This window comes from Charadrius vociferus, unplaced genomic scaffold (assembly GCF_000708025.1).
Source record: "Charadrius vociferus isolate BGI_N301 unplaced genomic scaffold, ASM70802v2 scaffold340, whole genome shotgun sequence".
NCBI lineage: Eukaryota > Metazoa > Chordata > Aves > Charadriiformes > Charadriidae > Charadrius > Charadrius vociferus.
In genome coordinates this window covers 802,340-817,805 of record NW_009646631.1, presented here as the reverse complement: position 1 = coordinate 817,805, position 15,466 = coordinate 802,340, and the positions used below count along the sequence as shown (strand labels likewise).

General features: G+C 41.6%; 1 protein-coding gene across 1 annotated transcript; it reads right to left on the bottom strand.

Annotated features, from left to right (window-relative positions):
• Positions 1-4,813: 4,813 nt before the first annotated feature.
• NSL1 (NSL1, MIS12 kinetochore complex component) lies at positions 4,814-15,460 on the bottom strand. The gene is made up of 6 exons (XM_009888242.1): positions 15,347-15,460; positions 15,016-15,100; positions 11,017-11,147; positions 8,429-8,483; positions 5,737-5,804; positions 4,814-5,101 (listed from the first exon to the last, which is right to left on the bottom strand). Exons 1-6 carry the CDS (start codon positions 15,428-15,430, stop codon positions 4,823-4,825), a joined length of 702 nt encoding a protein of 233 aa, XP_009886544.1. The 5' UTR covers positions 15,431-15,460; the 3' UTR covers positions 4,814-4,822.
• Between the last annotated feature and the right edge of the window lie 6 nt (positions 15,461-15,466).

The following is a 15,466-nucleotide window of genomic DNA, read 5'->3' as shown; positions in this document are numbered from 1 at the left end:
CGGCTCTCAAAAGCGACGTGAGCTCCGGCGAAGCGGCAGCCGGCTCAGCCGGGGTTCACGGGCGTGAGGACACGGCATCCGTGCTGGGATAAAGCGATTTTCACTTTCGCTACTCGCCCTGTTCCTTTAAATAATAAGGAAATGCCACAGGCTTCTTGTAAAGGCGAAGCCAGGCAGGGATTGCTGAAAACACAGTTGCCGCAGACAAAAATCTCTCTGTTGAATTGTTCAGAGAGTACTTTAACAGACTGAACAATGTTTCTTTTACTGCTCCAAACCTGACATTTTAATTGCACCGTTATCTTGGCCCTCCACTCTGAAGGAAGGGAAGGTGTCTGCACCAACAGGTACTTCAACATCATTCTTGCTCTGCCGTAGCTGCATTTGTAACGGATGAGCACTCCCGGCTGTGCTCAACTCACAGGGGCAGATCCATGTGAGGAAGGTGAAGTCCCCCTGAAGTGCAGGGCAGTCATAAAGCCCCAGGTATCTTAATAAACTGGATACTTCCCTATTTTTCTGGTTTCCCCAGAAGTTTGAGTCATCCAGCTTAGATGAAGATGAGGTTACAAAGTTTGCAAACTGAGTAAATATAGACTATCCTTTCAGGAAGATCTGGCTCACAGTTCACGCTGAAGGTGAGAGAAGCACGCTGCCTGGGAGTCCAAGAGTCAAACTGAAGTCTGCGCTCTGCCGCACGTTTCCTGGTAGGCTCCAGCACCATCAGTGTTACTGAAAAGCCTGAGCAGGACTTCCCTGCTGGGAAGTGCTTCTCCCCACCTCAAAGCAGCTTGTGTCTCCATCTTCCAGGCTACCCACACCTTTGCTTTTGCACATTGACAACTCAGTACCTGTGAGACTTCCCCACCCTAATGGTCACAGTGGCCCACAACTTGGGTGGGCACCCTCGCCAAAGTGTCCCGACCTCACCTGCGTCCCCAGACTGCGCTGGGTCTCCCACACGCCTTACAGGATGTTCCCAGCCCCCTGGTTTCTTTACAAGCAGTCTTCCTCCGTCATCCAATGTGAGGATGCTCACCAAGCGGGTGTTCATGGAGGCAGCAGCAGGTGTGGGTTCAGTGATGCTCTCCAGCTGAGGGGATCCAAACCAACATCTGGAAGGCAGCCCTAGCCGCCAGGCAGTAAGCGATTAGAGAGCGAACTGCTCTCAACTGCTCCTTTGAAACAGCACAATCTTGCATTAACTACACGTCATGCAGTTAAAGAAAAGGAGTAGAAATAGGGACTCAAGCAGAGACTTGGTGCGGTTGCTTAAAAAGAGAGCACTGGGCTCCTTGCTGCCATTGTAGCTTATGCACAGCTGAAATAAACAGGACTAGAAGCTGCTATTTTCATAAGGTAGGGGAACAGGTATATTCTCCTGCAATGAAATCTATAAACCATTTGGACAAAATACTTCAACAGCCCTTCAGAGTGATCTGCAGGGAAAGAAAGCCTCCTTCCACAGAGGGACTTCGAGCTGACCCCACACGAAGCTCTTGTGCTGTTCCAGGAATAACACTACTGTTAATGGCAACTGCACACGCAGCAGCAGCATCAAGTTCTGAGCAGCTTACCAAGAATTTATTAGTATTGAATAAATATCTGCTTCATCAAATAACTCTCAGCAGCTGTAGGTTTCCAAGATCCCATAAGCATGGGACAAGTCAAGGGACGGTCCCCGTGAGCCGGAGTAGAGTCTGCTCTTGTTCAAAGTGGCAAAGGAAATGAAAAGGCAAAATTTGCTTGTGGGAACAAGTTTCTGCTCAGTATTAAAGCTATCTCTGGTACATCTGTAGAAATGCCTACACAGTAATTCCAGGTAACGCAGCAGTAAAGGCACAGCGTTTCTATGCAGGACAGAAAACAAGCCCAGAAAGCAGTCTAGTCAGCTGAGTTTACATTTTATAATGGCAGTTTATCAGCGATTTTTGTCTGCACAGAAGCAGCCTACACACATGCAGCCTAGAGCTGCTGAACGCAGCTCAGCACAGCGTGGCTCTTTTGAACCACACAAATCACATCTGGGTTTCAGAGCACCAGGGTGCCCAAGCTTCCAAACAAGACGTCGGTGGGCACATGAAGACTTCTAGAAGAGGGGCTTCCCTGCACGCTGTTTGTAATCCCCTTCGTTCAGAAACTGCACAAAGGAAAAGCATGCGTGGATACTGCTCCAATTTGCAAGTTTTTCTTGGGTAGGGATGGCCCACCCTGAGGAGTGATAGGCGCATCGCTGACAGTAAGCACTAACAAACAGCGAGATGTTCTGCCTCACCCCAAAAAGCCAAGAAATTCAAACTCAGTCTGCAAATGTTCCCAAGCATCCATCACCATCGAGCTGTCTTACAAAATTCAAAGGCTATATAAAGAAAAACTACCAGACATTTCTTGATGCAATACCAATTCGCCTCGAGTTAAAAATAAGAAGTTTGGAGGTTGTGACATTTCAGTAGAAGCCCGATTAGACGCTTGTCTTGCACAACACTGCTGATTTCTATGAAAAGTTAACTGAAGGACAAAAGGCTACGGGAATGGGAAAAAATGAAGTATTTTGTGTATTTCTGCTAGTGGGAAGAACAGATCCCAGGCATGGCGAGTTGCAGGTATCCACTTGCTCTAGAAATTTTTAATAATGATTTGAGAAACAGATGAACATCCATGTTGAGTTGAGCTCATCACAGAACTTGCATTTAAAGGGTCCTCTGACAAATTCCATTGCCTCTTGGCCATAAGTAGCCATCAGAGATTTGTAAATTCACTGTTTATACACTGCGTTTGAATCTTGATTTTTTTCTTTATCCTTCCGTGCACTATTTATTGGGGCAGCATTTCCAGGCACATTTGTTTTCTTTTTCCACCCAGCTGCGGTTGAAACCAGGACCACGGAACAAGGGCCAACTGCCCTAGCTCAGGGCATCCACTCCCCCTTCCTTCAAATCCCACGCATACCAACCGTTCTGCAATTTCTTAACACTAACATGCACTGTAGGGTGAATTCATTAACTCGCTTATGAAGTCTTAATCCACAGTGCTCCTTAGTTCTTAAGGCATTTGTCCTGCGTTGGCCATTTTTGATGGTACCTCTTCAGAGATGTGCCTATTGCTAGCTGTTTTCTGTACCTGCCTATAATTATTCACAGAGAATAGCAGGGAATCTTCCTATTAACACAGAAAATGTTCAAATACTATAATGGTAGCCATGCAAAATCTTGCAGGGGTCATCTTAGTCTAGGAAGACTCAGACTAAAGAGCATCTGTGGATCTTGGTGAAGAAAGCCATGGTGGGGATTTTCAACGCAGCACAGAGCATGCGTACTCAAAGCTGCTAGAAGAGCAAGTTGCTGTGTGAAACACCGTCCCAGTCACACGTTCCACAGCTCTGCCGCTCCAGTCCCTCTCACATCCTGTCCTCTCTTACATTAGATGCTTTGTAGCCCTGAGATTAATAACAGTTGTGAGTTCAAAGGCGGTAAATGGAACTACTTCAGTTACTCGAGCCAAAATTTAACACAGATGTCTTCTAAAGTACACTCACTGTTCAGTCACCATCTATTCCAGGATTAGAACTGACAACATTAGCTGAAACTTTGATCTTCCTTAATTGATTTAATTTACTTTGTATAAAAACACACATTTGTATATACAAGAGTGACGGGAAACAAGTATTTACATATGATTATATATACAAAGTCTCAGTATAGATGCTCACCTTTACAAAATAAATGATGCTAAAATCTGTCACACGTTTTCTTGAAAATTTTCAGTCTCTTAGACGTTAAGTTGGACCCATCTTCTTACCACAGTATATTTCATTAATAAAGCCTCTAAAAAACCTCTCCATTTACTGTGTGAGAAATAGGTTACATGTCAGACGTGAGTATTTACTGCAAGCACATGCAATCTTAAAACAGAAGTAGTTATGAATGGTTAAGGCACAATGCTCAATTTAGTACTTCTGTGCGATCGTCTAGATACTAATGCATAAAGAAAAAAAAAAAGCTAGCTAGCTCAACTTAATACCATTTACTGGTAGCCTATAATGATCTTTAAAGCTCAGTCAAATGTCACAAATGCATACATGACCCAAGTCAAGATCCTGTAATGTGTAGAAATATTGTCCAGGAAACCCCCAGACTGCCTAATTGGACTACATGAAACGAAATCTCAGATGGTAAGATGCAGATGGTCGAATCCTTGTTCAGAAGAGCACACTGCAAGTAAATATATACAATTACTAAAAATCCGAGTTTAAACAAACATGACTATAAATAAGCCCAGTTGACCTACGTTCAGAAAAGGTGGACTAGCAGGGACCAATGTCCCATTTGTGTGTGGATTTTCTAAAAACTGTAACACCGCATCAAAGCTGGCGTTTTCAATATGCTCCGGTGTGAATTTCTTTTTAATTTATATATTAAAAAAAATAGCCACCCAATTCAGTAACAAATGAAGGTGCACGCTTAATGTAAACGAGCACTTAGTGGTTTACTAAAAGACTGCCCACATACATAAAGCATGCGCACAACTCTGAGAAGCATGAGGACTCAAGCTAAATGCTGTAATAAAAGAGCAAAAAAATGAGAGTTAATCAGCAAATATACTTGCTGGATATCAGATGCTACTGGTATGTGTAGGCTTTCATATACCATCAGTGTGACAGTAAAAATAGAAATATTTAAAAGGACTGAAGACTAAATAATGAAGGAAGCTCCCACGTATAGCACTAAAATTAGAGGAGAGATGAAGGTTTAAGAAAAAAAGACTGAGCACACTGAACAAGAATACAACTGAGTTTCCCATCTGAAAATACTATATGAGAAATTCAGGCGCTGAGAGTAATTTTCCTCCGTCGAAGTGGGTAGCGTCTTCTTTCTGGTGAATCTGCAGCTTTTTTTCTTTTTAGCAAAACACAAGGATTTTTACTGGTAGCAGCGTCTGTTGGTGTGACTTCTACCGCTGATGTGAAATTTCGGACATTATTTTCCTCCTTCGCCTTGCAACCAGCAAAGACTTCTTGCCGCAGCTTGCTGAGTTCCAAGGTTGGTTGCCAAGTCAGTGCTTGGGAAAAACCTTCTGCTCTTTCTATTAGCGCTGGGAGAGACTGCAAAAACAAATCCAAGTACCTCAAGTTACACGGGAGAAGTAATGGTTACAATGAGCGAAATGTGTTAATTAGATCTGACAGGCACAAAAGCTTCAGTGTCTGCAGAGATGATCCTGAGGATGGCAGGTGAAGGTTGGGAACTGAGAGCTACCAGCCTAACAGTGACCAGGGTCTGCACTCAAGAGTCACGCAAAGAGTATACCAAGTTTAAACGTTCCTTCTTTACATCTCGAGGCTGAGTAAGTCTCACAGGAACACCACAGTTCATGTCTAAGCCGGTACTGAAGTAATAAATGTCTAAGCTGGTACTGAAGTAACAAATGTCCTGTGCTATATGAAGTTGCATAGGTCTTCAAAAGACGTTTTATTTTTCAGATGCTGCGGGTTCCAAAATCTCTGTAAAAAATAGTTCCTACAGCCACAGGGTAATCTTCCTTCCTACCATGTGAGGAGGAATATTTTACAGATACAACTTCAGCAGTCCAAACCTAAAGATGTCCTTGCTTCCAAAGTACACATGCAGGCTTTTTTGTACAAAACTATAACCAAGATGAGTTAGAACTCCTATTTCATGACATATTATCAGCTTAAGAAAATAAAAAAGATCCTCTTGGATCACCCAGAGATCTCACCTTCATTGCCCCACTGATCTCTTTGGATGCCATTTCTGTCACCTGCTTCAGATCTGCGATGTAAGCATCTACAGAAAGACATAAAGCTCAAATAAACTTCTGAAACGTATCTCTCTCCCTCCAAGACTTGCTATTGGCTTCTTAGAAATTGGACAGAAAAGCAGTAGAGTCCCTGTAGAAAACTTAAGCCTACAACACATCCCTTTCATTATAGCATTGAGGACAACAGCTTGTATGTTATATCTTACTATTATTCATTAGAAAACCTACAGCTTACATAAAACATGAGACACAAAGACAGTATCTGACATAAAAGAGAACAGTCATTAAGAAAAAAAAAAAACTAAGAAAAGATCTGTTTTCAAACCTTTCAAGCTCATATTACATTTGATGATAATGCATGCAAGAAGCAGAATAAATGCAACTATGGAGAGAATGAGATGAAGGAAACCCATTTTAAGAAGGGTAGGGGGAAATAATCTTACATGTCCAACAAGTCAGCTTTTTCAGTAAAAGCTACATTTTTCTCCTGGCTTAACTTTCCAAGCTTTAACACCAACAATAAAAAAAGAACCAAGCGTAAACAACATGAACTGCATTCACTCTTCTGGGTTAATAAGAAAAGAAAGAAAAAGAAGATTTCAGGAACAGTGAAGCAGGTAGCAGGTGCAGAATACTGGGGGAAAACGGCATATATTTGATGGCAGTAGCAATGTGATAAGATCATCAACACCATATACATTTTTGACGGTTAATTCTTTACTCAAGAGTTCAACTCTTTAAATTATTATAAAACTGTTTTGCATGTTGTCCACCATTATTCTGTCTGCGATGCTATGCCATCAACAAAAACTTGAAATCAGCAGATAAGCAAGCCTGCTCCTGGGAACTACACAGCCTCACCTCTACTACTATTATTTTCCTGTAGGGTTTCACCAGTGCCTGCAGTAGGGTACAATGTTAGTCAATTCCTGTATTCTAACACAGGGTGACACTGATCCCCTGCTGAAACACAGTAAGCAGCAAGAGACGGCGTTTTGTTAAATTGCCCATCCACATGCCCAATGTGCTGATCACACATGGTTTAGGAACGCACAATCCATGTATGAACATGGGTGCTAAAATGCACCATCATTCAGAGTTTGGAAGGAAAACCAGTCCAACAGCAGCCTCTTTATCATACCACAGAGGCCTATGAACGGACATTCTCTAAAAGAAGGATATGTCCGTAATGAAGCATTCTTAGAGTAGAGTACTGGGATCAGAAGACTGACAACCCTATGAAACGGCAAGGTTCAGTAAAAGTAAAAATAATTACTTGGAATATTCCACTTATACAGAAAGACTGACACACAGTTAGATGAAATTTGCCTGCAGGACTTCAGCTTGACATGGACAGCATTATATTCCTCAGTGTTCAAGGCTTTCCAAAACATAGGGAAATGAAAAAAGGAAATGAAAGGTATTGAGTAATCTAAACATTTTTGGTTTCTGGCCACTGTACTTGCTAAACTGGGATACATAAACTTCCCAAAGACTACATAATACTAAAATTCAGCACAAACTCTATGCTATCTTGACTAGGACTTTGCTGTTAACAAACCTAAAAGGCAATACCATAGTACAAGCTGTTACTAACTGACAAGAAGTAGTTATTTCACGTCAGAAAAACATAGATCTGGTCACCAGAAACCAAAAGAAACCCAGATATGAAGTGATGCTCTTTACTGCTCCTGTTAGCTGCTTTCCTGCACAGCCTGGCGCTTCTGGAAGCAACGTCTCCTGTTTACAAAGAGGAAATGATGCTTAGAGTGAAGTCAGATCAGCAGGATGAGAACTGGAAGATTAAGCTCAGCTTCTCAAACTTGAACACCACTGCTTGTTACACCACCTTGACATCATGTGCAGTAATCCATAGTGAGGGTTCTGTAACCATGCTTCTCAACTTAGAACAACATTGGTAAATTCTGTCATTTTTCAATACTTGAGAACATGCAAGACAAAACTTTCAATTTCTTAAGGCCACCCTCAAAAAAATCACATCCCAATCACCAACTGCAAAACACATCACCTTGTTCCAAGGAGTTCATATAAGGAATCTTTCAAAAGCGTGTAACAAACTTACGATGTTGTATGCAGTTTTGTTTCTTCATCAACCCTTAGAAATGACACAGGCAGGACAAAATTTTATGCCTACTTTGCAAGTTAGGAGAGTCAACACTGCCATCACCGAGTACCACACAACTGCTTTCAATTCCCTGAAGAAACTGACTGATTAGGAAGAGAGACTGAAGCATTTCTAGTATTCATGTAAAAGGAACACAAGAACGGTCAAAGTATAATGTCAGCGATCCATCTAGTTCCCCATCTGGCCTCCACTAGTGGTGATTAAAGAAGTAAGAAAGCCTATTGAGCGTAGCTCTGGGACAATTTCTGCCCAATACCCACACAGTGGCCAGCTTTCACCTTTAAGTACAGCGCGTAACAGCAGACAGCACTTAGAAGAGAAATGAGTACAACAAACTGATGCTGCAATACATTCAGTTATGACAAACTTCTGGCTAGTTTACTTAATTATTTAAACAGTCAATAATTTTAAACGTGTTTATAGAAAGCTTCTTAAACATTTACAGCTAGTCAGCAGGTAGGCAGTGTTTCCTCACTACAGTTGCCCTCGCCGTGAAATATTTACCTTGAGAAGGGTGCGATTTTATCTCTTCTGGTGTTACAAAAGGCTGGTAGAGCTTCTGCGTATTCAAAAAAAAAAAAAAGAAAAATTCTGAAATACCCTTTTGGTTTAATAGATATCTAATATACACAGAGCAGTCAGAACAATGGAGAAAGGCTAATACAATGAGATGGCAGTGGAATTATTTAGATAAAGAGCGTATTAGAGGTACACTTATAGATACTCTGTTACTGGAAATAGTGTTATGGTTAACAATGTTAAAGTACACTGCAAACACGTCTCCAAAATCAGCTTTAGTTTGCAGAATTCTAATTGTTAAAGCCTGAGAACTAAACTGAAATCCAGGCATTTTGGAAGAAGCATTGCCATCTGCTGCACCACTGAGGAAAAAGAGCTGCTCTGACTTCTAAGGAGCCATTCACAAAAACAGTACGCTTTCACAGAGCAGCAAACTCAAACGAAGGGTATATTAAGACAAAAAGCTAAGAAAAAGCAAACTATTTAAACGACAACATTCTAGCCCTGCAATTACTTATGCATGAATAAGAACACTCTCCTTCACAGACCAGGCTCTCTGGCTCTTTAGTCCTACTGTGAGCCTTGTGACTTGACATCAGTTAATTGTGACATTAAGTTTACTAATAATAAATAACAAATACAACTAATATTTAGTTATGTTAAAATTGGAATTAGAAGCAACTACTGGGGAAGAAGGAAACAAAGCAAAGACAGGGAAACGTAAGTTGTATCATCTGTAAGTTAGTATTTTTCTTCTCTTCAGGAGCTGCCCCTCAACCAAAAACAAGTATGAGGAAAGCTAATTATTCCTCCCTGCAGTTTTTGCCAGAGCAAATTTTTCACAGTTCACACATCTTCTGAGCAAGTTTACAGTAACAGCTCCAAGCAGAAGAACAAACATTGCTTGCATTATCCTCAAACATAACAAAACGTGTCGACTGAAAACCTACAGGATGATCTCTTGCTTTGGCAATTATAGGGAGATGACCACACTAAATGAGTGGTTCTCTCCAGACAAACTGCAGTTAATTACCACATCTTCATAGCTGCTCTTTATGCCTCAGAAAACATGCATCACAGGAGTAGCTAGGGTCAAGAAAGAACATAAAAATCCCTCAGAAGTTGAAAAAAGACTAGCACCTTTGCAGAAGTAGCTGAGAGGGAAAAAAAACCCACTTCATTTACAGAGATAAAATAAAAACTTTCTAATTTTGCCGACACTTTGAATTAAAATAATAATCATGGTGGTGTAAAATTTGAAGAGATCGGCAACAGAAAAAAGGTAGCGTGAGAGGCATTCTCAATAACTAATCCACTTTGGGACTCAGGTAGAACATAGTTTTCCTTTTGCAGAAAGATTAAAAGCTCTTGTTAAATCTTGGTGTTATGCAATGACATGTTTTACTCTAGTTGATTTTTTTTGTTTGTTTTATATTGACAAAACAGAGAGATCACAAAAGGCAATATATGTTAAAAAATATCTCAGGTTTAAGACAAATATATACCCATGCACTTTTACTTACTGTAAATCATCGATGCCTGGCTAACCTAGAGAGTTACTTTTGTAAATATAGTCCTTAGAATTGCAATGCAAGCTCTTAAACAACTTTCTAAAAAAAAATCCCTATCTTCTTCAGTATGGAATCAGACAATAGCTGAAGTTGCAAAGGGCCTCTAAAGGTGGTCTAGTCCAACCCCCTACTGAAAGCAGGGCCAACTATAGCAGGTTGCTTAGGGTGTCATGGAGTCAGGTTTTGAATACCTCCATCAATATCTCTAAGGATGGAGACTGTGGAGACTGGGAAACTGGTGCCAGTGTTTGACCACCCTCACAGTTCTTTTTTTTTTTTTTTTTTAATGAATTTTCCTGTTTTTCCACATGTGCCCATTGCCTCTTATCCTTTTTTTTTTTGCCCCCAAAGAATATTGACTCCTAATTAATCAGCAGATAAGCAAAAGGCAGGCCTAACGTAACTGCAGGAAGGAAATTTAGCAACCAATGATGTGACTGGGTTGTTCAATCCCAGTAATTACTTCACATTCAGTGTCAAAAAAACAGAGAAATTACTGCACCCATTCATTAATGCACTTTTTTTTTTCTTTCATTACTGAAAGTACTTAATGTGGTCATTAGCTCAACAAAAGTACTTAGGAAAACACAGACACCTTTTTAACAGTCATCTACTGCACATGATAATATTTCTCTGTATGTATTATAACATTTAGTACTTCAACCAGCCTTCAGCCAAGGATTTCAGAAACCCAGATTTGACAAGATAAATAAGTGTATACGGGCTTGTAAATCATGAGTCATCATGCTGAAGCAATCTGCTTAAGTACCCTGCTGACCTGTGCCACAGGCCCAATCCACTCACAGCCACAACACTTTGTAGTAACCCCCATTTTACTGAAAAGCAACTTAATGCAAAGAAACAATTTCATTAATGATAAAGAATCAAAAGCAACTATGGGAAGGAGCTTCAAGGTCAACATTTCATGATTTATTTCTTCAAGTTACATGCGGTCAGCAGCTACTACATGCAAAAGTTTTCTGAAAATCTTAGCTTACTCACCAACATCTCTTGCTCTGCTTTCATGGTTTGGATAGCATGCATCAGTATCTTTTTAGGCCACTTCTTACGCTTTGTTGTTGTCTCTACTATTAGTTCATCAAATTGATCTTCAAGAATTTTGATGCTGGAGCCTAAAAATGACAAACACACAAGGTTACTGTAGGAATTCTTAATTTATTTATTTTTTTTTTAATTTGAGACAAAGGTATAAGGAAAAAGACAGTTTTAGATCTGAAATAAGAAATCATGCATGATTATCAATGAAGAAGTAATATATCTGCGTTGGATCTGCTTGTTAAGGCAACATAGAAACTGGAGCACAACTCTATAATGGCCAGTTACTTTGAAGCAAATGAGCTAGGGGTGGGCTGGGGGAGGTGGGCAAGCATCTGAGGAATAAAACCAAAGCGTATTTCTCCATGAACTCTGAACCCACCAAGAAAGCCTCACAAATAAATGGTTATCTTTTGAAATATTTTATTTTTCAACTGATGAAAAGCAGTGCAATATGCAGCAGGTTTAATCTGTGTAATTCACAACCATTCAACAAACACCAACTGTCCAAACAGTAATTTGAAGCCTAATTGATTTTATACCATATAGAGCACAGATACACAGTTTAGTTTTAAAATCCAGCTATAAAGCTTTGACAACATATAATGCCACCTTAATGAAACATGGTTCCCGGAAATACTCTGCATCTGGAGGACATCTGTAATTACTAGTCATATGCAGTTTGCAAAAAGCCCATGTCTGCTTTCAACATCTGAGGCCCAAGAGACTGTACTAACTAAGGAGCTAACTTTCATGCCTTGCTTTTCCAATTATAAGATTAGACTAAATACCAAGAACATATTTTCAGCTCTTGACTGAAGTGTTTTGACTACTGCTACCCTACTACAGGTATGCAGCTTCTCCAAGACTGCAAGCAAACTTAACAATTTTAAAAGCTTGAGATAGTATTTGTAAAGTCGTTTCAGAATTTAGACAAGTAAATGCCTGCACAGTCCTGCACATGCCATCATTACAAACTATAAAAATTGAGAGTTATAGAAAAAAAAACTAGCGGTAAAGAATGGATTTTGAGCACCCTCTCTCGGTCAATCTGTGCAGAATCAGGTGATTGTAAACCTCAGAAAGGCAAAAATCAAGGTTTTAAGAGTCTGCGGGTTTGTTTTGTTTGTTTTATGAAATCATTTAAGTATAGAGAGGAAAGACTTGAGCCACTGGTCAACCTAAACACTGAAGGCACGAAATGCCAGATCACTTGGTGATTCAAACTGGATCAGAGATAGGCAAATGAGTAAATTTACATCAAATTAAAAAACACGATACAGTCCTTACACCTGCTTTATACCAGCTGCAGGAAGATAACAATATCTCAGCTTGCAAAAAGTCAGACTTTTACAAAGGCTAACTTACTGAAAATAATATCCACCTGGAGAAAGTTCTCCTGTTAAGAAAATCCTCTAAAGAACAAACTGGAATTACTGAAGTGAGCCCAAATCAGTTCAGCATTTTGCAACACAAGACCAGTGTATTTTTGACTTTGTAGTCAAAGGAATTGAAGTTTTATTATTCTAGAATAACAACTGCAGAAGGTTCCTGACCAAAAAACAGTTTAAGGAGCTCTTTCTCCATAGCTTGTTCAATATATCTGCATTTTTAGCTTCGTGCAACTGTAAAAAGCATCAAGTTACAGCTAAAGAACATCTAATGTTAACACAGGTGAGGAAAAGAATCACACTGAAATTTTCTTTGGACACCAGACTACCAACAAGCTCCACTACTATTGTTGTCCCAATGCGCGGTCATTTACGCAGTGTGCAAGACGCCAATATACGCATAGATAATAATTACAAAAATGTTGTATACATTACATATAAATATATGACTATATAGCAATAATGATAAGCATTTACTTAATTTCTATATTAAATAGTGACAACACACATACCACTAGGGTTTCCTGATAGGAAGAGATCTTGGCCACTGTCCCTAGCACAAAATCACTCAGGCTGAAAGGGCCCTCAGGAGCGCCCTCCTGACTCAAGCCTCCTGCTCACAGCAGGGTCAACACCCAGTCCAAACCAGGTGGCTCAGGACTTTCATCCAGTTGGTTCTTGGAAGCCTCCAGTGCTGGAGACTACACAAGCTCTCTGGGCAACCTTTTCCAATGCTGAGTTACCCCAATAGCAAATTATTACTTCCCTACATCAAGTCAGAACCTCCACTTTTAATTTATGATCCTTGCCTCTGTGCACCTCAATAAACAGCCTGACTCCATATTCTCAGTAACCTCATAGGTAGTGGAAGGCTGGCTTGTCTTCTCTGGGCTAAATAAGCCCAGTTCCTTCAGTATCAACTCCTAGCACAAGTGCTCCACTCCCCGACCATCTTAGCAGCCTCTGATGAACTCACTCCAGTTTATCAACAATGTCTCTATACTTGAGGGGGTGTGTCTAAAAATGAGTGCACTACACCAGATGTACTCTAGTAAATGCAGAGTAAAGGCAAATAATCTCTTCCTTGGATCTACTGACTACATTCCTGTTAACACAATATACTAGGCTGCCTCAGGGTTAGCCTGCCAGGACCTCCAGGTCCTTTTCACCCTGTACCCCTGCAGGGAGTTACCCATTCCCAGATTTAGGGCTTTGCTTTTTGTCCTTGTTGAATTTCATGAGATTTCCATAGACATATTTCTCCAGCGTGTTTACGTTCCCCTGAAGGGGCCTGCCCTTGAGCATATTCACATGCCAGCCCGGGTGATGTTAGCTGCAAATTGGGTGAAGGTACCTTTCATCTCCTCCTCGGTCACAGATAAAGACATTAAAAAGAATGAGTCCCTGAACAGACACTTGAGGAACTCTGCCTGTAATCAGCCCTGAGGTGAAAGTATGAACACTACGCTCAGAGCTCAATGATCCAGACAGGATTCTCACCTACTTGGATTATACCATCCTAGCTTTGACTTTCTGGAAGACCGAGTCATTGAATACTGGAGCAATTCCAATGGAAGAACACTAGAGGGTTGGCATCTGAAGTACATGATGTATGAGAAGCAGCTGAGGGAGCTGCTGTTTGTTCAGCCTGGAAAAGAGAAGGCTAGGGGGTAAGTTAACTGCTACCCTCAGCTATCTAAAGGGTGGTTCTAGAGAGGACAGAGGCAGGCTTTTCTCAGAGGTGTGCAGCAAAAGGATGAGAGACAACAGATATGCTGCAGTACAGGAAATTCCAACACGCCACAGCGAAGAAAATTATCACCAACACGGCAGTCAAACGCAGAAAATAACTGCCCAGAGAGGCTGCAAAGCCTCCAAATATGGATCCTGTTGCAGTGTTCTAGCTGTAAACTTACCCTATTCAATTAGATTTTGAATACTCCCTTTATTCTAATAACAGAAGCTGATTAAATAGAACATGTTCTTTTCCTAACCTCCCAAATGAAAAATCTTGCTTTGAAATACCAACTTTCTAAAGGCTTGCTGTAGACTGTCTGACAAGACAACTACTATTAAACTTAGTGAAGCCTTTTATTTTTTCCGTGTTAGTATCAGACACTTTTGGAGTCCCTAAGCTACTTTTCTCTAGTAGTCACAAGCAGATCCTTTAAGTCAGGTAGGCACCATACTAGTGACAGCTGGAACTTGTGCCTCAAGATCTGTAAGGATCTTGACAGAAGTGTCAAACAAGCAACAGTTCCTCAGAGAAAGCACTTTCCCCTTCCCTTTTCTCTGGGATACAGGTCCCTACACATCTCGGTTACCCTTCTTTTTGTTTACGCACACTGCTCTGTAAGAATCGTGCTCCTGCAGTACAGCACTTCAGATCTTTACAGGGGCTCATCTGAGCTGGAGTCCCACCTTACCTGCTCCATGAGCATCCTTACTGCCACACACAGCGGGGAGGGGGAACCGTCCCATCAAAAACACCACACACAGAAACCAAACCAAAACAAAACCACCGAGCAGGAAACGGATGCAAACCAACACATACCGCTCTGCAGCTCGGAGCCCTCCGAAGTCTCCTCCCAGGGCTGCCCGTTAATGGTAACGTTCTCCCGCACCGCTGTTTCGAAGTTCTGCAAGACACGGGAGGGCTTGGGAAGCCATCCTTGGGGTACAGGCACCGGTACACAACACCCGCAGCTGGAAAGGCCCCTCCCGCCCCAACGCCCCGGCTACCTCGGGGCAAACAGCGACACACGGGGCTGACAACACCGGACGCCCCGGCTTTGTGGCGGGGCCTTAGCAGGAGCGAGTACAATCGCCCAGAGACGAGGCCCAGCAGCACCGGGCCTCCCCGCTTCTCCCCCGTTCAGCCTCACCCAGAGCGCGTCTTCCGCGGCGGCGGGTCCGCCCGGCTGCCCCTGGGCCAGGGCCCGCACGAAGGGGGCGCAGAGCGCCATCATCTCGCCCAGGCCGCGCCGCGAACAGCATCGCACCCG